This window comes from Aedes aegypti, chromosome 2 (genome assembly GCF_002204515.2).
Source record: "Aedes aegypti strain LVP_AGWG chromosome 2, AaegL5.0 Primary Assembly, whole genome shotgun sequence".
NCBI classification, from domain to species: Eukaryota; Metazoa; Arthropoda; class Insecta; order Diptera; family Culicidae; genus Aedes; species Aedes aegypti.
Window position 1 is genome coordinate 47,651,759 of NC_035108.1, and position 27,897 is coordinate 47,679,655.

The window sequence follows — 27,897 nt, forward strand, 5'->3', positions numbered from 1 at the left end:
GCGCGATCCGGTTTGGTGGCGGTGCGACAATAGCATCCACAACAAAGCATTGTATTTCAATCCGTGACACCCACCATACAACACAGTGTGGTCAAAAGTATGATGCTAAACTTCTCAAATCAAGAATGTTTCTAGTCAAAAATACTACAACTCTGGTTAAATCAACAGAAGAAATTTTCTTGTGTAGTGATGTTGACTATGTTTTGGTAGAGTTAACAGATAAATGTAGTCGGTTGAAAATCGTTGGTGCAGTTCTTAATTTTACCATGGATTCAGTAGTTTGTACAATAAAATTGATTTCAGTGTACTCTAAACTATCGACCTCTTTTCGACTTCTGCTTCCATTCCCCTCCCCGCATGAAAATAACTTTTCAGATTTGCGACGCGTAGCTTTTTCGACCAACTGGAGCTAATACCCGCTGGTAATGTCAATTGACGCAAAATAGCTCCAGCTTTTGTAAACAAAACAATGTTATTAAAAAAAAAAAACTAGATGGCTTGCGTCCTTTTTCGCGTCTGCAGTTTCTGAATTTAATATTGTAGTTTATGGTTCCAATTCTGATTATTGTTTAACATTAAGTGAATATTTAAGCCGTTCAGCATGCATTACTGTTTGGCGGACATTGCCATCCTCCGGAGTGTTGTGGCCTCAGTGGAGGGAACCGGCGGAGCAACCTTCAAATATCAAGGCCAAAACTACTTCCAGCTTGACGAAAGCCTGAACGTGAAAACTTTCCTCAAAGGTTTGAATGCTGAGCAAAATTCCTTAAGGATAATTATTGACGATGGTTTTGTTAAACCATGTTCCTTCTTTTAGATGTGAGTCGTATCCCAGAGTATGAACTCCACCAACGAACGGAAGCTTCGGACAGTGAAACGGTTTATCTGAGTTTGTTCCTCCGGCGCTTAAGGCAAGAAGAATGGAACGACTTTGGATGCCTTGAGCAGCGCAAAAGAATGGTGAGAGAGTTTTTCGAGGAGCTGGAACGACATGATTTTGTGGGATTGGAGGAATTGCAACTGCGGGAAGAATCGTCCAACGAGGAGGGATCGGTTTTGAGCGTTGGCCAGTTCTACGACCGCTTAAGGGAAAGCCATCTTGGTGACGTTTTGGACGGTTCGATTCCGGAGGATGTGAGTCACGGCTGTTTGAGGCCAACGTTGAGACCATACCAGACGCAGGCCATCCGATGGATGTTGGACAGGGAAACGGTCCGGAAGACTTTACCCGCGCAGTATTTGAAGCTGAAGTGCAGCAACGTTGAGGATGTGGATTTCTTCATGTATTTGGATAGTGGCGAAGTGGTGGACGAGATGCCGCGCGAAATTCCGATACCTCCGGGAGGGATCTTGGCCGATGAGATGGGAATGGGCAAGACCGTTGAGATATTGGGGCTGATGCTGTATAATCGGAAAAAGAAGCGCAAGTTGTTGGAGTTGGAAGAATCAGAAGGAAACTTCTTTGATGAAGAAATACACAAAAAAGAAATCAGGTGTATCTGCGTAAGAGATTCAAAGAAGAACCTCATAACTTGTAGGAAATGCGGCTTGAGACAACACAAAAAATGTGTACTGAAGCACAGCGAACAGGAACCGGAACGGTACATTTGTCCGGAATGTTGGAGATCGGAGCCGTTGGTTGAAGCCGGAACGACGATCATTGTTTCACCGGTGTCCATCAAAATGCAGTGGGCCTCGGAAATAACCAAGCACATCAACGACCCCTCGTTCAAAGTTTTCATCTACGAAGGCGTTTCCACGAGTGGATGGATCAGCCCAACTGATCTGGCCAAGTACGACGTGGTCCTCACGGATTACAACGTGTTGAAAATGGAGATTCATTTCGTCGCTGAAAACGAGCGAACCTCTCGCCATGTGAAACGTTTCCTTAGACCGGTTTCTCCGTTGCCGTTGATTCGATGGTGGCGCGTTTGTCTGGATGAGGCCCAAATGGTGGAAGGTGTCCACAATCAGACGACCAAAATGGTCAAAACGCTTCCGGCTGTCCACCGCTGGACGGTTACCGGCACCCCGATCGAGAAAAGCATGGACAATTTGTACGGGTTGGTTCACTTCCTGGATTACGCGCCGTACAACGATTACCGGATTTGGTTGAAGCTAAGTCGGATGTTTTACCAGGGCAATCCACGTCCTCTGCTGCACGTCATGTCGCGCATTATGTGGCGCACGTGCAAGGTCGCAGTTCTGGATCAGCTCGGCATTCCACCGCAGACGGAAGTGATCCACTATATCACGATGTCGGATTTGCAGAACTTTTTCTACCGGATGGAACACGCCAAGTGTGCCACGGCTTTCCGTGAGAAGGCCAATAAACTAGCAAGGGAGGATACGAGTATGGCTCGTATGAACATTCAAACGCTAAATTTGGTATGTATTATTTTCGTTTTGAATTTTAATCTCAGTTACACCACTCAAAGTTGTTCATTTGGACCCCTAGAAGCGTCTTGAAGGATTTTTTTTTATACGGGCTAAATCTGCAATCAGACCCCTGAGAAAGTAATTCAGGGATGTGGGGATGCCGCACCAACGACGACGCACTAAAACCAGCACATCAGTGCGCATCGTACCTTTGTGCTGTGCGTACACGAATTCTCTCTGCTCTTGGAAGTTTTCTTAAAAACGACCTAAAGCAATAAAACAGTACTTTTCAGTGCTAAAATTAAAAACGGCACTTTTCAATGCTACTAAAACAGTACTTTTCAGTACTATTTTTTTCTACTAATGATCCCTCTACGATCCTTGTTAGGACCCGCGCCTTCGATTTTTCGTTGGACCCGTTGGCGAAAGCTAGCGGTGGTAATCCTTCTTGGACACCGTCTTGGGAAAAAACCTCTCGAAGGTCACGTCTTCTTTCGTTTATTAATTATACATGGTATCAACAACAAACAAAAGGAAGGGTGAATCTCTGAATTCACAACTTCCTTCCAAAAAAGTGGGATTTAAAACTGTCACTAAACGTGGCAAGAATGGAAGAAAGGACGCTTCCCCGGAATGCGAACTTTCTTCCAAGGGTGAAATGAATAATTGTATCGAAATGAGCAATCAGTTCTATGCCTTAGGCAAATTTTCCGAACACCAAATCGAAGCAGCCTCTAGCCCAGGCTCTTTGATTCAAGTGAGGAAGCAAAGAGTGCCGCCTATTGTGGTCAGTTGTTCAGAATTTGCGGGATTTAGGCAGGTGATCTTGAACTCCATTAGGGGAATCAAGGTCTCCTTCCAAATCGCAAAGAAAGGACACTGTCGCGTTTTGCCGGAAACTCTTAAAGATCGCGAACTTCTTCTCAAACATCTTGAAGAGTAGAAGCACAAATTTTTACTTATGACGAACTGAACGTTTGTTCAGTCGTCTTGAAAGGTCTCTCAAGTGACTATAACTCACTTGAAGAGATCAAATACAATATACTGGATAGAACCTGCCCCCGATGCGGTACCGGATAATCTGATGGTCACTGCCGGTATACTCTTCCCACATTCTCCAGTTCGTGCGTCTTTTGCTAGCCCCGGACTGCAGAAAGTGAGGTCGATGATGGACTCTCTGCCTTCCCAACGAAATGTGCTGATGATACCTTCGTTGACTAGATCAACATCTAGCTTTGCTAATGCTTCTAACAAACTGGATCCTCTTGGTGAAGCGGCTTCCCCACTCGTTCGCCCAAGCATTGGAGTTGCCGGCTATGACGAATGGTCTACTATCGGTAAGCTCTTCCGTTAATCCGTCTTGCATACGGTTAAATTCTTCAGGTGCGTAGCAACTACAGATGTACACACCATCAACTTTGGCGATTACGAAGCCTTCTTCTGCGCATTCCACCTCTTCCTGAAAAGGGGTATCTTCCAACCGTCCAAATTGCCGCTGTTTTACTTGTATCTTCTACCCAATAGGGTCCTTATAGCCTGTCCCAAGTTTAGTGATAAACGTTTAAGTTTAGACCAAAAACTTAAGCGTTTGGCACTAAAGGGCCTTTTCTCATGCGAATTGTCATTGGAACGTTACACAATGTGCACTGCTGCTACATGGCTAACCTCAGATCTTCCTCCGTTGAAATCTCGTCCATATTCTTACATTCGAGAGTCGCTTCCAGGCACACGGCTCTTACTTCCACATTATCCTTCAAAGCTTTTTCAGCGAGCTCTTTATAGAAAGAGCTGCTTGCCTTTGACTCCTTTCTTAACTCGAGGATCATCTCACTATTCAGGGTACGTCTGATTTTTTGGCCGAGGTTGAGGATAACAAAAAAATGAAGGAGAGGATAGGGTTAAGGTTTACATGTTGACGTTCAGCGTGGTAGTGAGTATCGTTGTTGCTGCAGGTCAACCGTAGAGTGGACATGACGACAACCTGTAACGGTACAAACAAACGTATTTCGAGGGGACAAGGTGGACAAACGAAACCAAAAAGGGGACTATGTGGACAGCGAGAATGGGAAATCAAACAGATGTCATTGCTTTTGCTTCAAAAATTTGTAAATAAGCATCATGTTATCGAAATCCCTAATCTCTAATGTCTTCCTTATCTGGTTTCCCTCGGGCCCTGAGGGATACACATAAATCGGATCTGGCAATGCCGTATTCGGAACAGTACCACACCACGTGATTGATGTCTCTATATCCTGCTCCACAACCGCAACGGTTACTGTCTGAGAGCCCTATTCGATAGAGGTGCGATCCCAAAGAGTAGTGGTTGGACATCAGCCGACACATTACCTTGATAAATCTCGACTCATGTCTAACCCTTTATACCACGGCTTCCTGGACACCCGAGGGAGAATGGAATGCAACCACCTACCCAAGTCACCATTGTCCCATTTTTGTTGCCAACTGAGCAGGGTTTGCTGACGAGCAATAGCGAAAAATTCATAGAAGGCGATTTGATGGTCATAAATATTGCCTTCCATAGCTCCCACCTTGGCGAGTGAGTCTGCTTTCTCATTGCCCGGTATCGAACAATGTGAAAGGACCCATACCAAGGTGATGGTGTGATTCGATAAAGCACTCAGTGAAGATCGTATTTCGCGAAGGAAATACGAGGAGTGCTTTACCGGCCTAATTGAACGTATAGCCTCAATGGAGCTGAGGCTATCCGTAAAAATGAAATATCGATCAGAGGGAAGGGAGGCTATTCGCTCTAATGCATAGTGTATAGCCGCTAATTCTGCGACGTATACCGAACAAGGGTTTTGAAGTTTGTGGACGGCACTATGAAATTCGTTATAAACACCAAATCCAGTGGAATCATTTGTTTTTGACCCATCAGTGTAAAACGTTCTGTCGCTGCTGACATGACCGAACTTGTTTGCAAAAATTAGTGGAATATACTCCGATCGGAGATGATCTGGAATTCCATGGATTTCCTGCTTCTTGGACAGATCAAAGCCTACAGTAGAACTGGAGAAGTCAGGGAAGCAACTACGATTTGGAGCATTCAATGAAGGGTTAACCTCCAGACTCATGTACCAGTAGTACAGTGTCATAAATTTTGTTTGAGGATTTCATTCGATTAGCTTTTCAAAATTTCCAATCACCAATGGATTTAACACCTCCAGGGATTGAATCCTGAGAAAATTGAGAGAATCTCTCACGTATCGCTCTCTGTAACTATCATAACATGCTGCACATTATGAGAGACTGTTTATCGTATACTGCTACAAGTTTGATCAGATTGGGGGGATAGTAGTGCATGATAAAACCCCTCTAAACATGCTCCAAGCCTGGGGGACACTGTTGTTATTGGAAGTTCGTGGATTGTTTATCGTGTCAGTAAAGAAAAACACCTATCCCCAACGGTAAACAAGCGAGAAAAATGGATTTTATCATCGCTCTCTCGTTGGGGCTCTCGCTCGCTGCTTCCATTTATCAGACTTGTTACACCTTGCGATACAATGACGATCGTGGACCGCAACAGATGGGATGTTTTTCTTTGCTTGCTTTGATCGTGCTTCATTCTCAAATGAGAGCGAATTCTGCAACGCCTGAACACCTCACATCGGATTAGGAAGCGTAGCGATAATTCCGCGAAACGATCTGATAAAGGCAGTACTCCTGTTAAACCCTCTAAACTCATCGTATGAGTTGAGGACATGCATCCTAGCGCGATCCGAAGACAACGATACTGGATACGCTCCAGCTACAGGATGTGTGTTTTCGCGGCGGATTGAAAACAAAAGCTACCGTATTCGAGGACCGACAAAATCGTTGTTCGATAAAGCTTTATCAGATCTTCCGGGTGAGCTCCCCACCATGTTCCAGTGAGGGTACGCATGAAGTTGATTCGTTGCTGGCATTTCTGATACAAATATTTGATGTGCTTTTCCCAGGTGCATTTAGAGTCGAACCAGACCCCTAGATACATGGTTGAAATACCCTGGGCAAGCTCCTTACCCATGAGTTGAAGCTCTACCTTTGCAGGATCACGCTTCTTAGAAAAGACAACCAACTCAGTTTTCTCCGGGGAGAATTCGATACCCAGCTTCAAGGCCCAAGTAGACAAATTGACTAGAGTATCTTGCAGTGGTCGTTGCAAATCATCCGCCCCTGGTCCTGTTACAGAAACAACGGCATCATCCGCAAGCTGTCTTAGCGAGCAATTTTCCACGAGACAATTATCAATGTCTCTGACATAGAAATTGTAAAGAAGGGGACTTAAACATGAGCCCTGGGGGAGACCCATGTAACTTATTCGAGAAGTTGTCGAGGTACCGTGAGAAAAGCTCATACGTTTCTCAGACAACAAATTATACAAGTAGTTGTTTAATAATAATGAAAGCCCACAATCATGGAGTTTGTCAGAAAGGACATCTATGCATACTGAATCAAAAGCCCCCTTAATGTCCAAAAATACTGAGCCCATTTGCTCCTTTTGAGCATAGGCTAGTTGGATTTCTGTTGAAAGTAACGCAAGACAGTCGTTCGTTCCTTTGCCTCTGCGTATCTGAGAGAAAGCCGTTCGATTCAACCCATTCGGCAAGCCGATAAAGAATCATCTTCTCTAACAGCTTGCGTAAGCACTGCAGCATCGCGATAGGGCGGTAGGAGTTGTAATCCGATGCGGGTTTTCCGGGATTTTGGATGGCAATTACTCTCACTTGTCTCCAATCATCCGGAACAATGTTGCCTTCAAGAAACTGATTGTATAAGTCCAACAAGCGCCTCTTCGCGACATCTGGGAGGTTTTTGAGCAAGTTGAACTTAATCCTATCCATTCCTGGGGCAGAGTTGTTACATGAAAGGAGAGCAAGTGAGAACTCAAGCATCGAAAAGGGTTTATCAACTTCGTTTCTCTCTGGCAAACAAGCGCGAACCGTCCTGTACACGGGAACGGAGTCAGGACACACTTTCTTAGCAAACTGGAAGATCCACCGAGAAGAGTGTTCTTTATCTTCATTTACCGACGACGCGTTACGCATTCTTCTCCCGGCGGACCATAATGCTGTCATCGACGTTTCCCTCGAAAGACCGTTTACGAAATTTCGCCAATATCCTCGTTTCTTCGCTTTGACAAGGCTACCAAACTTGCGTTCAAGAGAGGTATAGCGCTCGTAGTTTTCCCGAGAATCGCGTTTCCGGTATCCCACCACGGGGTGGGTGGCCGACGTCGAACTTTCGATCCCGGTATTGGTCGACGCTGTGCTTCAAGAGCACTGTTGACGATTAATTCGGATAGGAACTGATACTCTTCCAACGGAGGAAGTAACTCGACCGACTGCACGCCATCGATGATGAACTCAGCGTACTTTCCCCAGTCAATATGTTTCGTGAGGTCATACGCTAAGTCGATCTGGCGGGCCTGACACGAATCATTGGTGATAGAAATTTTGATAGGCAGGTAATCACTACCATGGGGATCTTGAATAACTTTCCACGTGCAATCCAATGACAGCGAATTCGAACAGATTGAAAGGACTAATATGCTTGGTGGAGCTGGAGGTTTTACTCGTGTTGCTTCCCCAGTGTTTAAAATTGTCAAGTTGAAGTCGTCGCACAAGTCGTATATCAAGGACGAACGGTTATCGTCATACATTGACCCCCAGGCTGTACCGTGCGAATTAAAATCGCCAACGACTAACCTTGGAGCTGGCATGGCGCCGCAGATGGCTGCAAGGTCCCTGCGAGATACCCTGGCGCTCGGTGGCAGGTACACACCTGCTATGCTAAAACTTTTGCCTCGTATCGTGACTTGCAATGCGACTACTTTGGTGCCAGTCATCAGAGGGAAGTCAACTCTATAAAAGGAGTGGAGTTTTCTGATCCCCAATAACACCCCTCCATAACCGTCCCCTCGGACCTGGCGGATAATGTTAAAATCGTGGAAAGAAATATCTTTATCAAAAGTGAGCCATGTTTCACTAAGGGCGAATACGTCACAGCGCGTGCTGTGGACTAAAAATTTAAACGCATCGATATTTTTAAGAAGGCTTCTACAATTCCACTGTAGGATTTCGATCATATCCCCGACCTCATTGGTTGAATTATCCATCGAGAGATATGAACGAATCAAGGATCGGCCATTGTGATAACAGACGTTTCAGAAGAGGTTTTACGAAAGGAAGAGCCATGTTAATGAGGTTCCTTGTTGCGGGAGAAACTTCCAATATTTTGAAGATGATTTCCACAATCCCAGAAAGTGTTAGTTTGTCGGAAATTTCGACACTTTCCTGTCGAGCCGAAGGAATATTTGCGTGTTGGCTTTCTGGGCGAAAAACTGGGATATCTGGGGTTTTAGATGATCCCGGAAGTGACGGAAAGTCTCCAGGGACAAGTCTGAAACCTGGTGGATTCGCTTTAATAGCATTTTTGCTGCTTCTTGACTTTTTCAGGGAGGGTCGGAGTTCCTGCTGTGCGTTTTGAGAAATGTGCTGACGATGTCGCAGCTGTCTAGCAACAGCTCGCTTTCTCTTTGATCCTGTTTGCACAATAGTATACTCTTCACCCTCCTCAGAGACAGAACCTTGCTCATCGTCAGCTAGGGAGGTGAAGATATTGTTGCTAACTATCGGTTGGGCTGGCGGAGCAACAACTGGGGCGATCTTCTTCAGCATTTCTGCGTAAGAACGCTTCGATCGCTGCTGTAGAGATCGAATTTGATGTTTCTCCCTCTCTATATACCTAGGACATGTGGTGAGCTCATGTGGAGCTTGACCACAACATGTACACTTAGGTTCTGTACTGCAGGCACCCTCAACATGTTGGTCACCACATTTAGCGCATCGTGGTTTGTTACAACAGAAAGGTGTGGTATGACCAATCTGTTGGCACGTATCACAGTGCATGACCGTAGGTTTATAGAGGCGAACGGGTAACCGAAGTTTCCCGATCACCAAGTAGTCCGGAAGCGCCGATCTAGAGAATGTGACGCAAAACGAATTTGAGGGCTGTTTTGTGCCATCAGGAGCCACCTGATTCATTTGTCTGACATCAAGGATAGTGACTGGGGGAACAGCACGGTTTTTAAACCCTCCAGCAACAGTTTTGATGTCAGCGCAACTCAAATGTGTTTGATTCATCTTCGGAAGATATTAGGAACTGCGAATTGCCCCCGCCTTCATCATTTGGATCCATTGTGCAGTAATTTTAGACACAAAGGAAAAATCAATAACCTAACCAATATTTGCAAGAAGCTTTTAATTAATTTAGCTCACAAAACTCAAGAAATGTAGCGTTGTATTACGCTTCGAGAAAAACGCCAATATCAATAATAATAAAAAATGTGCAAAAAAAAGGTATGTATATATATATATGAAAAAGTAAGAGGTTGTTTCCGAGATACGACCGCCAAATGACGTTGGATAACTTTAGCTTCTTCTATTTCCTGGCTTGAGACCGTCACGAACTTATGAAAGATTTCTAAGAGAGCAGCACCAATTTTCGACCCAACACTAATTTTCGACCGATTTTCGATGATTTTCGACCGACCGATTTTCGATACGGTTTTGGCCTACTTTGTATGAAAATTCGAAAATTGGCACAGACTTCTTGTAGGTCGAAAATAAGTGCTCTTCTAATCAATTTTCACACTATTTGTTGCATGTCAATTCTGACCTATTATGAACATTTTGTGTTACTCTTTGGTTGGTTCGTCGATGAAAGAAGAAGAATGAGCGGTAACTTTTGCTCAACAAACAAATATTCCGCTTGAAGGTTCACGCATGATCCACTAAGATTGATTGCTTAAGTGAGTTCCGAAGCCTTTCGATACCCGTCGTATCCGTCGCGAACTCGCTTAAATTGCATTGAAGCACAATTTCAAACAGCTGCCCTTTTCAGGGCTACAATTGATTAAATAATTTATTTAGTTATCAATTATAGTTTCGGATGATTACTTTTCAACGGAGATAAATGGCAAACTAAGTTAAACATAGGTTCCCGTCGTTCGAGTCGGGCGGCGGTAGCATTTTCGCAGTCTTTTCTGTGTGAGTATTTCCATTCGATCGACAATGTCTTACCAAATCGAAACGTCAACAAAGCTGTTGCTGATTAGTTTTAGCTCTGTGTTCGAGAGTTGATATTGATCGCTCTAGTATCATGTAGGTAGCGACGGCAACAACGGCATTATGCGATCATCTCTAAATGCGAAACAAACCGGGAGGGATTCTTCATTCAAGTACCGTTCGCAATTTATCCGACTCACGCACACACTGTTGACGATTGCCCCGCGCGCGCACAATGGGAAATTTATTTCGCATTTATGGTTGCGTGCAAATGACTGACCAAAATCTGAATCAATCACATCCAATCATCAGTAATGTCGCTCTTCACGGTGGAAAATCCTCACAACTCTTTTAAAATGAAATTGTCGTCCTGAAAAGGACGGTTGGTGGTAGTCACCGTCGATCAAATTTGGTTTTATTTCATTGTTAGACTGAAACACACCAAAAGATCACCGAAGACGATTAAATTGAAATGCGGTCGGTAATTCTGTGCTTTCTTGTCCATCCTTGTATTCGATGGTTTGCTCACTCCTCTAACGGTAATTATCAAGGTTTCTGGACGTATTCTCCACGAATTCGATGGGCTAGCTGGATGCCAAAGGCCATGATGAGCGATTACACGGAACATGCAGCTTTTAGCTTGGGAATAAACAGCAGCAGCACCAGCAGCGAAGAACGTGTAAAATTTATTCCGCTATGAGTCCTTCTCCGGTTGCTGGTCAACAATTGACTGATGCGCGCGTCGCTGATTGGAGTTTGGCTGGCTTCGACTGATCACGAAAGAATAAAGAGGAGCAAGAAGCAGACCGAAAGGGGCGTTTTCCTTTGAATGACGAAAGTGGCTAAGATATCGCGCAATGATGTCTGTGTCAGGAATACACAAGAAAAATGTGCTTTTCTATGAAAAATAAGACATGCTTCGATATTTCCCAATTTTTCAATAGTTTAGTCATGAGAATCAATAGTTTTCATTGTTGGAGTAGATTCGTAGAAAGATTTCTAATTGATTGGTGGAAGAATCTTGAAAATCTATCCGGGCGTTAGTAAGTTATTGACAGTCAAAATCTAACCACTTTTCGTGACGCGAGCGTTTTTTCGTTTTTCGAAATTGTACCCCAGTATGTTGCCGTAAGACGTTATCTAACGTCAAAAAAAAAATTAAAAAAAATACGGTTTTGTAATGCTAAGTGAATTAATTGCTATTAATGCGACACGAAAATATCAATTAATAATAAAAAATAATTCAACAAAAAAATTGGATTCTATTTTAGTTGAGAAAAAATACACTGCGAGACCACTGTGTAACTATTCGACCAAAGAATATGAAATTGACCGACCGACGGCAAACAATGCAACCAAAGAAGGAGGAACAATTTACCTAACCACACACCGCGTGTTATCTGCTTACTGTAGGTAGTCAATGGATCATTAAAATAGCCAAAACGGCCACTATGGAAAGCATAGATAGCGTCACCGTAGCCTTGTGTGTTTGACAGAACAGCAATGCTGTCACAATGTTAAATCACATATACAGTGGCGCCTTTGTTTTGATGCGGTGAGCACTGACAAAAACTACCTTCAATGATCCATTGGCGTTTGCTCGTGTGATGACCTTGGCTCGTTCGATCTACTGGAGCTGGGTACTACGATGAAAGCCCGCTGATGTATGACTGCGATGAGCACGATGGTAGATGCCGGGAAGGGGGACCCCCGGTTTGCCCTTAGATGATCCACAGTCTAGCCGTTGGACTATGCCAAGACTAGCTGCTTCCACGTGTTGCGCGAAATACCAATTTTCGTTCACTGGTAGGATGAGCGTATGATATAAAAAACTCCACTATCTGAAAACTTGCGTGTGGAGAAAAAACTCTACCGCAAAATAACGAAAGGTAAGAGCACGGAATAATTTCGACCGTCTCGATGGAGCGCACGACGAGGAATGCTTCCGCACCTTAATGGACACATCATTTTCGGAGGGGTTCTTTTACTCGTCTTCTCTTTTTTCTTTCCGATCACTTGCCACGATGTTTCGCTGTGTTCCTCAGTAGCTTCCTCGGTTGTTGAATATACCCCAGTGCTTTTTTGAGCCGCCTGGTCTAACATCTTCTGGTGACGCTCTTGCCCTCTTCGGTGTGAAAAAAAGCGTTGTTTGCACGCTACTGACATTTCTGTTACAATACTCGTTTCCACTTAAAACACATACGATATGGTACATTCTTATCCATCCCCATTAAATACATATTTATCTAATAGTTGATTAATTTTGGGAAACACTTTGAAAAGATTTTCATGCATTGGAACTTTATCAAAATCGAAAACCATACCCTTGAACAGAAATTTTATCTCACTGTTTTTTTTTTTGCATAAAAAAATGGGAACCTATGTATTAGTAGGTATATGTATATTGTAGATCATTGCACCTATTCGCATAACTGTCCCATGTATATAAGAAACTCCATATAACAATGGCCAATTTTGCGAATAAGATCAGTATAGGGATTCAAATGAAAAAAATGGAGGGGAGAACCTGAGATGTTTTTATTTTTTTCATACAAAAGTGGACCGCTTTAACAATGATCCCTAACATTCCAGCTAATGGAACCGATGCGCAAACTTCGTCAGGATTGCAGTATTCCGTCCGTTTTGCACCGTTCGGATCAGCTGACGACGAAGAAGATGCTCACGCCGACCGAACTCCACGAACACCTGGTCACCAGCAATGAGATGGATTGCAAATCGCAACTTCGTTCCGTCGTGTCCAGCATAAACGGAATGGCCGCCATCCACGTGATCCGCAAGGAGTACGATCAGGCCATCAAAATGTACAAATCGGCACTTCGGTGGGCTGAGGACTACCAGGGGACGATCAGCGTCGATTCTCTGCTTCAGATCCATGCGCTGCATAACATTCTAGAGGTCATGCGGATGCAAGAGCAAGACGGAGGACAGATATTTTTGGAAGAAGTCAAAGACTACGAAGAACGATGTGCTAAGCTGGAGTGGAAGTACATCGAAACGTACTCGAATATCGTCAAAGGCGTGGAGCTGGAACTTAAGCCAACTACGGAGAAAATCCGAGAGGTGACCAGCAATCTGAGTGGGAAAATTGATGGTCGCTGGTGGAGAAGCGTGCTTTATCGAGTGGATAGAGATGCCGTTAAGGCCGCGAATTTGCTTCTTAAATTGAACGTCGAAATCCGCAATCATGACGTCACGGCAAGACAGATCGATACTGTGCGAGGCTTGGACTATACTCTAACGGTGTGGCTGGACAAATTGGCCCAGAATCGAGCGCAACTGCAAAAAGCCTTCAAATCCATTGACTACTTTGTAACGAATCTCAAGCCAAAGCACTTGTGGCCTGCCGACGTTAAGGATCCCATTGAAAAGCTGGTGCAAACTGCGTTCTTGTGCCATCTGGATCCGGAACTGCCGGATTTGCCCGTCCAGGAGCGGATGAAGCGACCGACTTGTGTGCTGTGCAACGTGAAATCGGACCTAACGCAGTACGAGTGCGTAATTTTCCAGATGGAGCTTGTTGAAGATGGACCGGCTACGAAAACGAAAGGTTCCTGGCAAATGACGGTCCAGGAACTGCTTCTCCGACAGATTCATGCATTCTCCAAAAGAGACAGTTTGGATCCTGAAATCCTCGAGGAAGGTGACCTCTATCTTGCTTATGTGGATGCCCTGAAAGCCGAGTTCAAACAGTATTCCAAGTATTGGGTCGAGATCAACTACACAGCCGCAGCCTATGATGAGCTGAACATGTGTCGATCTAGAATGCAGGTGGTGACCGTTGAGGAGCTGGAGGAAAGTAACACTCGCAAAACCATCCAACAGATACTGGACTGCGAGGTGGACGAAACTCTGGAAGATTTTAAGGCACAGAAAATGAACTCGGAGCGGGAATTCGTTCGTCTGAAAGGAACGCTCAAGTACCTTCAACATCTGGGCAGCGCGAAGGAGATCGACGTGTGTCCAATTTGCCAGTACACTCCGAAGGATAAGTACGCGGTGCTGCAGTGTGGCCACCACTTCTGTGTGGCGTGTGCGCCGGAAATTCTGCGGATCGCCCGGAATCATGGAAATATCATAGCATGCGTCGTTTGTCGTCATCGGCAGCGAGTACCGGAGTAAGTACTTATAAGATCATGAAACAAATTTCCTAAACTCAGGGCTGGTAGTAATCCTTTTTAGAGATTTGGCTAATACTTTAATGCTAGTCTCTATTTGGATGGTTTCTAGTTTTTTATGCACAATGCACAGTGGTCCAGGAATCAGTTTTACGCGGAAAGATGCATTTTGAGCTTTAGAATGAAACATTAGACAAAAACGGTCTTCTACAAAGTTGTTTGTATTAGTTAAGCCCTTTGTTTGATGTTATTGAAAATTAGGGTGGACCACATTTTCATAGAAATTGTGTAACTAACTTTCTTATTTGTAGAAATTATATTATACATGCTTCAGCAAAGTTGTAGACCATTCAATTTCAAGCAACTTTGCCAAAAAAAGTTTTTTTGTATCTCTTAAATTGACCGATTTAGAGCTTTTTTCCTACGGTGACATAGGGTGGTCCGAACAAAACTGGTTTTCTGGCTCTAGAGTTTTCAATTCAAAATTCTCATCAAAGTAGTCTATGAAACACTTTTAGAACTTTGAAAAATGCGTAATTTGGTGAGTGAAGAAACTCGCTATCTCCTTCCGTTCAGGAGTTATTGTTGTTTTTCTCTCAAAAACATGCCTACTTTTATTGTAAATATCTCTGATTGGGGCAAACATAAAAAATATCTTTTGACGGCATTCAAAAGACAAAACAAAATTGTATATTATATCAAAAAATTGCAGATGTGTTATTTTTGTAACTCTAATAAAATGCCTTGAAAAACAAAGGATTTTAAGCAGAAAAACTTTCATAACTTTTGAACTAAAATCCCTGGCCACGATCACAGGGTTTGACGGTGCCAAAGTAGAAGGTGCACCATAATAATACCCGTCTGTGAAACATATCACCTTCCCAATACTTTGGCACACCTCTAACGGTTCATGATTTATCATGAAACGGCTGCATTCAGGCGGAGGATCTGTTAATATGTTTCGGCATATTATCAAGTCCTCTTCGAACGGAGGGCCTCAGGGCTCATTAGTTACTTATAAACCAGTGCTGGCTGTTGATGGTTCAGTTCGTTCATCACGAGCTGTAGCATCCTTTGTACTAATCAGTAATGGTTGTTAAGTTTCGAAGCTAACGTGTGATCAATCGTTTTATAATGCAACATAACAATGGGTGTTTGGTGGAACTGCGCGTTGTTATTAAAATTAGTGATTGTGAAGGTGCTAATAGTGATTTTATAATAAAATCTATGGTGATGAAAAATTTGAAAATGAAATTGGAAGTGATTCTGATAATTTTGTTAAAAATATAATAATGATGATGTATAATGATGTGAACTCTACTAATTCAATAAAGGCCATAATACATTTTGCAATCATTTCTCTGAACATAAACATTATTGCCTAGTTCTTCAAACATGCATGATAAATGTGTTAATAATGACAGCGTGTGCAGAAGAATGGATCTAAGTGATTTTGATTTACTGTAACTTTCTTGAAATGCTAAATTGTAGTTTGAATAGTAATGACTCTACAGCAACAAAAATAATGGAACATTTAAATTGAGTATCTTTTAATTACTTAGTGATGCTAACAGATGGCAAACGGTAATAACAATGAAATTTATATGAAAATGGTGTGATGTGAAAAGTGCTATAATGCAAAGTATATCTGAAGTGTATTACGAAAGTTGATGAGTGATAATCGGTGATATACGTGATAGTGTCGAAAATAAAAGTGACGATAGTGAGTGATGAAATGAAATGGGGAATGAGGACCTTTTAATAAAACTATTTCGTTCTTCACTTTAACCACTCTAGTAGCATTTCAGGCCTTATCATAGTTTGATAGTAGTCTGAACTACTAGACTGCAAAACTACGGCAAGGGCTGATTGCTGCTAGCGTACACAGTGACCATTTGAGCAACATTGCTTAGGAACGTCTGTGTGATGAACGCAATAGAGGCTTATAAAAGCAAATGCTGGGAAGGAGCTTAGGGCAGATTAAGAGTGCTAGTACTACCCCTATCGCTACCAACAAAAAAAAAATAACTTTCATAACTTTTGAACCAAAATAGATATCATCAATATTTTTGCATGAAAATTTGCGTTTTGTTAAGTTCTTAAAGTCGTTCATAGACCGCTTTGACGAGAAATCCGAAATAAGAAAGATAGGGCTCTAAAACTATTTTGAAGATTTTCATAGTATGTATTTCTTCACAGCCAATTCAGATTACCGACCCCAGTAAAATTTTACTGGGTTTTGGAACTACGGTTTTTTCGGTAATTTTTACGATTACCGAAAAAAACCCAGTAAACCAAAATATGTTTTGATTGATGGAAATTACTGACTTAGTCAGTAAAATTGTAGAGCGTTTTTACTGGCTTTCCAGTTTCCCATGCTTCATGCATGCTTTTTCGGATACTGTTTTTTTTTCAGCAATCAATACAAATTAAAACCCAATCGACATGGACATGGACATCGACATGCATTTTTCATGAGAATAAACATCTACGGTATGCTCATATCTCAGTGGAAGTAATCGAAAAATGTGTGACAAAATCATTATTTGGTTGGTTTACATACAAAAGGCAAACTCAATGATGCAGAGGAATTTACCTCTTGTATGGAAACCAATTGAATTTACCAACGTAAGCAGTTAAATCGTGCTGTGCCTTTTTGGTTGCTTAAAATGGTTGAGTTTCTCACTAAATTTCGACTACTTACCACGAGAAAGCGCAAAATAGGTGCAAGAAAAGTTTGGTTGCCAAAGCCGTGTCTCCCGGCGCCGGACGATTTTACAGCAGGAGATTCTCATTTGACACTTTCCCGCATGCGCATCAGTTTGTTTTGATTTGATTTTGACGACAAGCCAGTAAAAAACATCAACTACTGAATAATCGGTAATTGTTTTTACTGACTTTTCGGCCTGTTCGGTAATGTTGCAAAATTGGGTCTGACAGTTACCGTAGTTCAGTAAAAAGTAAAAATTATTACTGAACGTCAGAAGTTTTCAATCAAAAAGCTGAAAGTTCGGTATTTTTTATGATTTACAATTCGTACCCAGTATTAAAAATAACCGAACAAGCAAATCGTGATTGAGTGTGTTTATTATTTTGCATTTTGGGCATGAAAATGAAATTTTAGACAAAAATGATTTTCTACAAAACTGTTTCTAAAAATATAAGCTTACATACTGTGTCATTTGAAACTAGGGTGGTCCACAATATCACACATATCATATAATCAACTTTTTTATTTGCAAAAATACTGGTATATGCTCTTAGGCAAAGCGGTAGAACTTAAAATTTTGATCAACTTTGCCAAAAAAAGTTTTTCTGTAGCTCAAAATTTGACCAATCTAGAGCATTTTTTCCTTACATCGCAGGGTGGTCCAACAAAAATAAGTTTTTCAACTCTAGTTTTTTTAATATTATTTTCTCGTCAAATTCGTCTATGAACGACTTTTAGAACTTAACAAAACGCAAATTTTCATGCAAAAAGATTGTTGATATCTATTTTAGTTCAAAAGTTATGAAAGTTTTTGTGATAAAAAATATTTGATTTTCAAAACATTTTATTAGAGTTACAAAAATAACACATCTGTAATTTTTTGATATAATATACAATTTTGTTTTGTCTTTTGAATGCCGTCAAAAGATATTTTTTTTGTTTGCCCCAATCAGAGATGTTCACAATCAAAGTAGGCATGTTTTTGAGAGAAAAACAACAATAACTCCTGAACGGAAGGAGATAGCGAGTTTCTTCACTCACCAAATTACGCATTTTTCAAATCTCTAAAAGTGTTTCATAGACTACTTTGATGAGAAATTTGAATTGAAAACTCTAGAGCCAGAAAACCAGTTTTGTTCGGACCACCCTATGTCACCGTAGGAAAAAAGCTCTAAATCGGTCAATTTAAGAGATACAAAAAAACTTGTTTTGGCAAAGTTGCTTGAAATTGAATGGTCTACAACTTTGCTGAAGCATGTATAATATAATTTCTACAAATAAGAAAGTTAGTTACACAATTTCTATGAAAATGTGGTCCACCCTAATTTTCAATATAACCAAACAAAGGGCTCAACTAATACAAACAACTTTGTAGAAGACCGTTTTTGTCTAATGTTTCATTCTAAAGCTCAAAATGCATCTTTCCGCGTAAAACTGATTCCTGGACCATAGTGCAATGGTCACTCAAGTATTATTTCCTATTTCTTTTTTTGTTTTTTTTTTTTTTGGAATCAGGGTGTAGAGCTGGACACCCCTGTCCAAGAACACAGGGTTTTATACAAGGGGAAAATCTGCAAACAGATCCCCTTAGAAGGTAAATTAGGGAATGTGGGTGTTCGCGTGCAGACCATCCCTGCACGCTGTGTAGACTTCGTGCACATCCCTCGCAGCCTCGCAGCGAGCGCTGCCTCGCAGTCGCGCGCTGCCAATATTACTCCACTTCCTTTTCCGCTAAGAGAATCATAAAAAGTACAGTCGTCTGACCAATCAGTCGTAAAAAGTGTGCTCACTAAAAGTAAATGTAAATTAGGTTAATACAGTCCGTTTTGAAGTCGAATATAGTCCGCCGTGTTTTATTACGTCCCGTTAGCTCCCTCGCGTACAGTGGGGATGACGCACCAACGACGACGAGCTAAAACCAGCCTATGCACTGTGCTTGAGTAATTCTTTTAGAATTGCTCAAGTGGTGACCCTTGGACTCAGACCCTTATCTCCCCGGAACCACCTTACGGTATTTCTTCGGGGAGGGACCAGTGCATATAGCACAACACGTGTAGCAGAAGTAGCCTAGGCAAACTGCTTCTCCTAGCCGTCTTAAACAATGTTACAAGGGACCAGCCTCGGCAGGGCTAATCCTCTGCAGCCAACTCTTGGTCGGCGCGCCATGGGCGCTGCAATTTTAACATAATGTGAGTGACAGCCGTAGTTACTGCCTTCCAGCACTCGGCATCCGCACACGTTCTCTCTATTATATTGTCGGTGGACGTGTCCCCTCCGCATATATCGAGCATGCGACCTCTCACAACAATGAAACGGGGACCATTGGACTCAACATGCTCCGCTGTTTCCTCCACACCAGCTCATTTGGGGCACGCAGGAGATTCTGAGCGCCCGAACCTATGCAGGTACTGTCTATAGCAACCATGTCCTGACAGAAACTGCGTCAGGTGGAAGTTCACTTCCCCATGGTTTCTACTATACCAATCTGACACATTTGGTATTGACCGATGGGTCCATCTACCATTAGTGGAGTTATCCCATTCCTGCTGCCAGCTTCTGAGCGTTTCCTCTTTACACGTGTCGCGGACTTCTCTGGTACCCCTTTGGTTGAAGCATTGATCATCTTGCTTGATGATGAGCCCGATGGGCGTCATCCCGGCTATGATGCACACGGCTTCTTTAGATACCGTCCGGTATGCACTTGCTACTCTTAAGCACATTATCCTGTACGTGCTTTCCAACCGCTTTAGGTTTCTTCTCGTTCTAAGCGCTTTTGACCAGATTGGTCCTGCATACCTTAGTCTGGATAGCGCCACGCTTGCCAGTAGCTTGCGTTTGCTGGCAATTACAGCAGAGCTGTTAGACATCATCCTCGAAAGCGCCGCTATAGCCGTAGATGCCCTTTTACAGGCATATTCATCGTGGCTAGGGAAGCTGAGCTTGTCATCGATCATTACCCCAAGATGCCTAAGGGATCGCTTGGACTCTATGGTGCAATCACCTGCCGAGATAAGCGCCCGTTGCTCGGACTTGCGGTTGTTGACCACTACCACCTCAGTCTTGTGACGGGCCAGTCCTAGTTTCCTAGACTTCATCCATTCCTCAACTATGGATATAGAGTGCGCTGCTGTCAACTCTACTTCCTCCATCCATTCACCATAGACCACTAGGGTGATATCGTCGGCGAAGCCAACAATCTTAACACCCGTCGGAAGGGGCAGCCTCAGTACTTCGTCGTACATCGCATTCCATAACAGCGGGCCCAGGATTGAACCTTGAGGTACTCCCGCGGTAATTCGAACGCTTTTCTGCCCCTCCTCTGTGTCATACAGTAGAATCTTACCATCCAAATAGCTTTCTAGAAGCTTACACAACTGCACCGGTACCTTGAGGCGGTGAAGCGCGTGTGCTATTGCTTCCCAGCTTGTGCTGTTGAACGCATTCTTCACATCCAGAGTGACAACCGCGCAGTAACGGATGCCGCTCCTTTTATGCTAGATTGCCACTTCAGCTGTCTGAACGACCGGTTCGATGGCGTCCAGAGTAGATTTACCTTTTCTGAATCCAAACTAGTTGTTGGACAGGCCGTCCGCACTCTCCGTATACGGTACTAGCCTGTTGAGAATCAACTTCTCCAATAACTTGCCCGTCGTATCTAGTAGACAGATAGGTCTATACGCCGACGGGTCACCTGGTGGTTTCCCCGCCTTTGGTAGTAGCATACACGCTTCCATACATCCGGGAAGATTTCTTGATCAATGCAGCGTTGCATCGTGATTCTGAACATGTCTGGATCCGCGTTCACTGCCGCTTTTAAGGCAACATTCGGGATACCATCGGGTCCCGGTGCCTTGTTTGACGCAAATGATTTCACGACTTCTGTCAGCTCTTCATTCGTCACTCTCGCCACTTCTTATCCTTCATCTGCCGCATACGGCGCTGGGAGCCATGGGCTTATTGCACCCCACAGACGCTCAGACGGTTTGACCAACATTGACTCCGCCCCCAGGTTGATGCTCATGTTGGTGCTATGTTTGACCGTGTGTGATGCTGCTTGACGAACCAATTTGACAGTTTTTGAAACCAATTTGACGGTTGACGAATCGGTCGGCCAAAATCAAACGAGTTTGATTTTGCTCAAACCACCGGTGGGCGGAGCCAAATGTTCGACGAACCGATCGTACCGTCTGTAGGGATGTTGCACGAACACCAACGTCATCATGTCAAATTGAAGCTTCGACGTCCCATGAACTTCCGATGCAGATGGGTGGAAAGTCAAAATGCGTGAATTTACGCAGCGTCGGTGCCATAATGATCTATCAAATGCACGCTCTTGAGTTGTTTCTATATATTTCACTATCGTTTCCTACTATCTCTAACTGTTTTCTTTAGCAAATTCACCAAGGATTCTTTAATTATTCCTCAACCAATTTCTCCAGAAATATCTTTATTGAATCCATCAGCAATTTCACCTGTGGTTCAAAAAATCCATCCATGGATTGTACCTGGATTTGTACTACAGGGATTCCATCAGGAATTTTACCAGGAATTTCTCCAGGTAATCCTCTTGTAATATCTTTAGGCATTCTTCCAAAACTCCTTCATGATTCCACCAGGTGTTCTTCCAGAAATTTAATCAACATTTTGTCCAGTGATTTAACAAGAAATTCCTGTAAAAATTATTTTATAAATTCCTTCCGAAAGTTCACCTGGAATTCCTCATGAGATTCAATCAGGAGTTCCTACAGGGATTCCATCAGTGATTCCTCTGAGAATCAGGAGTTCTTCTTCTTCTTGGCGTTACGTCCTCACTGGGACAAAGCCTGCTTCTCAACTTCTCAATGGGCATTTCCACAGTTTTTAACTGAGAGCTTTCTTTGCCAAAGTTGCCATTTTCGCATTCATATATCGTGTGGCAGGTATACGATGATGCTCTATGCCCAGGGAAGTCAAGGAAATTTCCATTACGAAGAGATCCTGGACCGACCAGAAATTTTAAACCAGAAACCTTCAGCATGGTTTTGCTTTGTAGCCGCGGACTCTGATCACTCGGCTAAGGTAGGCCTCTAGAATCAGGAGTTATTCTAGGGAATTAAACACGATTTCATCCAGGCATTCCATCAGGAGAACTTTTAAAGATTCAATCATAAATTTCACGAAGGTTTTATTCAGCAGTTCCTTCAGGGTTTTTTATAAGGACTAGCTGCAGGGGTTCCATCGGAAGTTCCGCTCCGGATTCCATCGGAAGTTCCTATAGGAATTCCATCAATAATTCTTCTGGGGGTTTCATCGGATGTTCGTCTAGGGATTCCATCTGGAATTCCTCCAGAGATTCGATCAGGAGTTCTTTTAGGGATTGCAACTGGAACTCAACTAGGGATTTCATCAGATTGTATCATGAGCTATTTAAGACAATCCACCTGGAATTACTTCATGGACTCTGTCCGTCGTTGCTCTAGGGATTCCATCAGGAGTTCTTTCCGGGATTTCAACAGAAATTCCTCCAATGATTCCATCCAGAGTTTCTGAAGGAGTTCTTCAATAGATTCCATTGGGAATTTCGGCAGGGATTCCATCGGAAGTTCGTTCGCGGATTCCATTAGAAAAACTTCTAAGACTTTATTATAAATCTTTCTGAGATTCCATCAGAAGTTCTGTCAGGGATTCTATCAGGAATTCTTCTAAAGGTTCCTTCAGGAATCCCTCTAGGGTTATTCTGGGTTAATTCATTATGAATTCTTTTCGGAATTTATTAGGAGGTACTACCCAAACTTCTAGAGAATACTTCAAGAGATTCATCCAAGAACTCTTCAAGGTAGTCCTCCTGGAATTCCTTAAGGGATTCCTCCCGGAATTAGTCAAGGGATACCGCCCGAAATTCCTTAAGGAATCAATCCTCAAGGAATTCCTCCAGCAAAATATCCAATTATCCAATAACGAATTTCCTATGCGATTTGACAACAATTTTCTATAAAGATTCCACTAGTATCCTTCAGATAGTTCAAGTTATATCACCTGTAATTTTTCGCGGGAGAAATTTTTCAAGGAATTTCACAAGGAATCACTGGGAACATCACCAGAGTTTCGTTAGAATTACCACCAGAAAAATCTACCAGAGTTTCGACAGAAGTTCAACCATAAAATACTTCAAAGGTGTTACTAGGATTGTGCTTCAGGATTATCATAAATTCCTCCAGGGAGTTAACTGATATTTAAAGTAGATCTAAAAAAATGTTATTTTCATTTCTGAAAAAAAAAATTCATGGAGATATACTTTAAGAAATTCTTGGAGGTATCACCAAATAAATCAATAGATTAATTCCTAGAGAGTTTCCTGGAGAGATTTCTTAATATATTTCTGGAAGAACTTTTAAAGAAATCCCCGAAGGAGTTTCTGAAAGATTCTCTAAGGTAATTCCTGGTAGATTCCTTGGAAAAAATCCTTCAAGAAATACTGGATGGAATTGATGGATAAATTCTTTTAAGAATCTTCGGAGAAATTTATATTAGATTATTGAAGTAATATCTGCAGAAATTCCAGGACGAATGCCTCGTAGTGTCCCTTCAGAGATACAAGGAAGAATCTTTGGAGGAAACACTGGTGGAGTTTATAAAATAATTTATTGAAGATTCTCTAGAGGAATACCGTTATCCTTCGGTTCCTGGGGGATCCTCTCAAAAAATTACAAGTGGAATCTCTAAAGGAATTCCTGCTGATCAAGTTTTGATGATTGTTTTTTTGCAGTATTTCTCTTGAAATCTTTGAAGGCTTTCTGATGAAATTCTTGGAGGAATTGTTGGTGGAATCCCTGGAGGAACTTGATGACTCCTTGGATAAATTGTGGGTAGTATCTGTATTGAAATGCTTGAAGTTCCGCTGGAGGAATTTTTAAATGAATCTTTGGAGAATGTTTTGGTGGAATCCACAATAATTTGTAGAGGAACCTCTAAGGGAATCTTTGGAGGAGGAATTTCTGGTTGAATCTGTGGATAAATTTCTAAAGGAATTATTGACAAAATTCGTGGTAGGATCCCAGGAAGAGCTTTTGGTGGAATCCTTAGTATAGCTTATGGATTCCTGGAAAAACTTCAAACTACGCTTTTTTAATATTAAATTTAATGGAGGGATTATTAGAGTATGTTTAAAACTACTAATTGAACTTTAACACTTCACTTTTTGCAAAAAATAAAATACTAAAAGTGTTCGACACTGAAGAAGCCTGTAAGTCGCAGACGAAATAGGCCTATCTGTATATTAGAGTTTAAAGGTATTTGCTGGCCTTACTAGTGATTTTAGTATTTTATTTTTTGCAAAAAGTAAAGTGTTTAAGTTCAATTAGTAGTTTTAAAACTTCAAAGTAGAATAACTAGAGGAAACGACTATAAGATTCTGGATAGAATGTTTGAAAAAAAAAATCCCATGGCCATTCCCATATCAATGACTGCTCAGAATATTTCCCGAAAGAGACCCGTCATGATTTCTGAGTTTTGCCGGAATATTTCGTACGAATTATAACTGGAATTCCTCTTAAATATTTTTTTTTTCGGTACTTAAATGTTGAAAGTTCTTCTCTCACGAAAAGATTCTCCCCCACAGCTACAGCATTCGAAAAAATAACAATCACATATTCACTAGACTCTCGGCAAGTCTAAAAACATGCTAAGAAATATCGTGTTGCTGCAACCAACCTTGACAGTTGGTCAAACGGTTGTATCAACATAAGTCGGTTTGACTAACTTGGGGGCGGAGTCAATGTTGGTCAAACCGTCTGAGTGTCTGTGGGCTGCATATGGGATGGTGCGGGAAGAGTACATCGATTATCGATCGCAGCAATTCGGGCGACTTCTCTTGGGGGGCTATGGCACCTTTGGTCTTAGCCATTACCACTCTGTAGGCGTCACCCCATGGATTAGAATTGGCACTCTCGCATAGACTATCAAGGCATGCCCGTTTTCGACTCTTGATTTTTGGGAGCCAACTTTGCCTCTCTGAATGCTGCACCGCGTTCTTCTCTCTGTGCTTCTGTGCGCGCGCGTTGCATTCTTCGTTGCAAAATTATTCATCCATAATTCTTAGAGCTACAAATCCTCAAAGTTGAAGAATGTGGAAATTAGTCAAAAGAAGCCCCGTTTGACGGTACCAATAACTACACGGCTCTCTAGGCTGCTTGGAAAAGTTGCTGACATTGATGTTCAACAACTTATTTAGTATAAATACGGCTATAATTTTATTGACATTATTTCTTAAACTGGCCAAAACTAGTGCTTTTACCCTAATAGGGAAAACCGCAATACTGGGCAAATTACCCTATATTGTTTTTTTTTTATCGTAGAAATTTATGTAGGCAATCATCTAAGACTTCCTCAAGAGTCCATGGATTCTAACAGCAATCCTTGAACTCCTTCCTCTAGGACTTCTTTAGGACTTAATCAGAGGTTACTTTAGGTTTTTTTTAAACACCACCGCAATTTTTTTTTCAAAAATAAAAAAAAATCGTTGACATTTGTCAGCAGACATTCCTGGAAAATCGTGGAAGACTTCCTCAGGAAAATGTGGGGGAATTCCTGAAGGAATCTCGCGAGTAATTTTTGAAAGATTTCTTAGATAATTCCTTATCTGAAATCTTGGAGGAATCCTAAATGACAATTTTATAGAAAATTCCAAGAAATTCCTAGATAAGGTATTTTAAGGGGTCTTAAATCTCTAAAATTTATTTTTTTAGATACTCATTTGCCATCAGACCAGTAAACAGTAATTGTTTCTCTTTCCCAGCATCTACTACGTAACCTGCTCACAGCAGGATTGCTCCGAGGAGGCAATCACAGTGCGGGGCAACTTCTCCAGCAAAATCGTCAAAATCGTGGAAACCATTCTTCAACTGAAGCACCAAGAACCCCAGGTAAAAATCATAATTTTCTCCCACTGGGATCCGATTCTGACGATGTTGGCGCGAGCACTGGACCAAAACGACATCACTTACCGTGCAAAAACCTCCAAGTTCTACAAAGGCGTTGAAGAGTTCAAAGACTATAGCAAAGAAATAACCTGCATGCTGCTTCCCCTCAAGTACGGTTCCAAAGGGCTCAATCTGACGGAAGCGACGCACGTCTTTCTGGTGGAACCAATTCTCAACCCCGGAGAGGAACTGCAGGCCGTTGGTCGCGTGCACCGAATTGGCCAAACCAAGCCAACCTTCGTGCATAGATTTATCGTACAGCAAACCATCGAGGAAACCATCCATCGAACCATCCAGAACGACCAGAGCGGACTCTGGAGCTCGAAGCAGGTCACCGTTCGGCATTTGGAGCAGCTTTTCCAGCTGGAAGACGACGAAATCGTTCTCTATTAGAATGCGTCAAATTCGTTTTATTCATTCCGATCAAATACAAAAAAAGCTTCATTGTTAGTTCAAATCGAGTCCTTTGCTTCACATGAACATATCATCGTATCCTGGAGGCGGCAAGTGGTCTGGATCGGGATCCGGATTGCGGAATGCCCTTGGGTTGGTGCCGACCGTGGGACCAAATGGGTCGAACCGTGCTCCGGGTACGATTCCACTGGGTCTGTAAAAATAAGATTAAAAGAATTTATATGGTTGGTAATAAGAAAGGATCGCTAGCAGTTCTGAATAATGGTTCTTACCCGGGACGTCTGAGATTGGCCAGCGGATTGAAGCCACCAGGTGGCTCGAAGATCATACCCCCACCACGGCCAAAAGGGTCCAGATCTCCTCGGCCAACATTACCGACCCCCAGCGGATCAGATCCAACGGATCCCGGTCCGAAACGAGGTCCCACCAGCAGCGGATTCACCGGTCGAACCGGATCAACTCGTTCGATCTTTTCCGACTCCTTCTTGGTCTGAGTTTCGCCGTCCTTCTTGTTGCTCTCGAACACCGGCACCAGTAACTCCCGGCGAATTCGATCCAAAACGGTGGCAGCTTCCGGAATCAGTGTCGTGATGGAACCCTTCAATGCCTTGACCGTGTCTTCGATCTGGAACGTCGTGTTCGAAACGTTCAGTGTCTTGACTTGCAGCAGGTTGACGATCATTGTTCCCTCACTGTCGATTCCGTGCAAAATGTAGAGCTGACCATTATTCACATACCGCAGGGCATACGAGTGCGGATTACTGTTCCAGCCTTCCGGCAGAAGTTCGCTCTTCTCATCAGACTCCGATAGCGTTTTCTACAAACAAAACAACCATTCAGTAATGCTATTTGAAACGATCAAAACCAGAAAAACTCACATCATCCCCCAGGCCAACGTTGCGGAACGAGTTCTTGATCAGATACCAATGGACCACAGCGATCAAAACGTCGGATTTTGTCTGGATCGATGGCTGCACAGATTTGAACACCAGTTCAAACCCGAAATAGTCCGATTCTGACATTTTGCTCAAGCTGTACGTTTCCAGATAACTATCAGAATTAACGCGCTGTTATTCGATCCTAATTTTCGAGTAAAATTCCGCGACAAAACAAAATTATCCCTTTCTGCTACGCAGCAAATTCCGGTTAAAGTTTACAAACAAACAGACGCTCAAAAGTGTGGTGTCATTTTTTTGTTTTTCTGCAGAATGTTTTGTTATAGGCCTTTTCATGTG

General features: G+C 42.5%; 2 protein-coding genes across 2 annotated transcripts; one reads left to right on the forward strand and one right to left on the reverse strand.

Annotated features, from left to right (window-relative positions):
- Nucleotides 1-471: 471 nt before the first annotated feature.
- LOC5570537 (E3 ubiquitin-protein ligase SHPRH) lies at nucleotides 472-26,705 on the forward strand. Its single transcript, XM_001659131.3, has 4 exons — nucleotides 472-743; nucleotides 818-2,388; nucleotides 13,038-14,581; nucleotides 26,065-26,705. Exons 1-4 carry the CDS (start codon nucleotides 602-604, stop codon nucleotides 26,639-26,641), a joined length of 3,834 nt encoding a protein of 1,277 aa, XP_001659181.2. The 5' UTR covers nucleotides 472-601; the 3' UTR covers nucleotides 26,642-26,705.
- Nucleotides 26,631-27,856, reverse strand: LOC5570524 (proteasome inhibitor PI31 subunit). Its single transcript, XM_001659130.2, has 3 exons — nucleotides 27,541-27,856; nucleotides 26,935-27,479; nucleotides 26,631-26,855 (listed from the first exon to the last, which is right to left on the reverse strand). Exons 1-3 carry the CDS (start codon nucleotides 27,682-27,684, stop codon nucleotides 26,720-26,722), a joined length of 825 nt encoding a protein of 274 aa, XP_001659180.1. The 5' UTR covers nucleotides 27,685-27,856; the 3' UTR covers nucleotides 26,631-26,719.
- Between the last annotated feature and the right edge of the window lie 41 nt (nucleotides 27,857-27,897).

Coding starts and splice junctions, on each gene's coding strand:
- LOC5570537 (XM_001659131.3), top strand. CDS start 602: ATGCATTACTGTTTGGCGGACATTGCCATCCTCCGGAGTGTTGTGGCC. Junction 2,389..13,037: donor ACATTCAAACGCTAAATTTG/GTATGTATTATT, acceptor CTAACATTCCAG/CTAATGGAACCGATGCGCAA. Junction 14,582..26,064: donor CATCGGCAGCGAGTACCGGA/GTAAGTACTTAT, acceptor TCTCTTTCCCAG/CATCTACTACGTAACCTGCT.
- LOC5570524 (XM_001659130.2), bottom strand. CDS start 27,684: ATGTCAGAATCGGACTATTTCGGGTTTGAACTGGTGTTCAAATCTGTG. Junction 27,480..27,540: donor ACGTTGGCCTGGGGGATGAT/GTGAGTTTTTCT, acceptor TTTTGTTTGTAG/AAAACGCTATCGGAGTCTGA. Junction 26,856..26,934: donor GCCAATCTCAGACGTCCCGG/GTAAGAACCATT, acceptor TTATTTTTACAG/ACCCAGTGGAATCGTACCCG.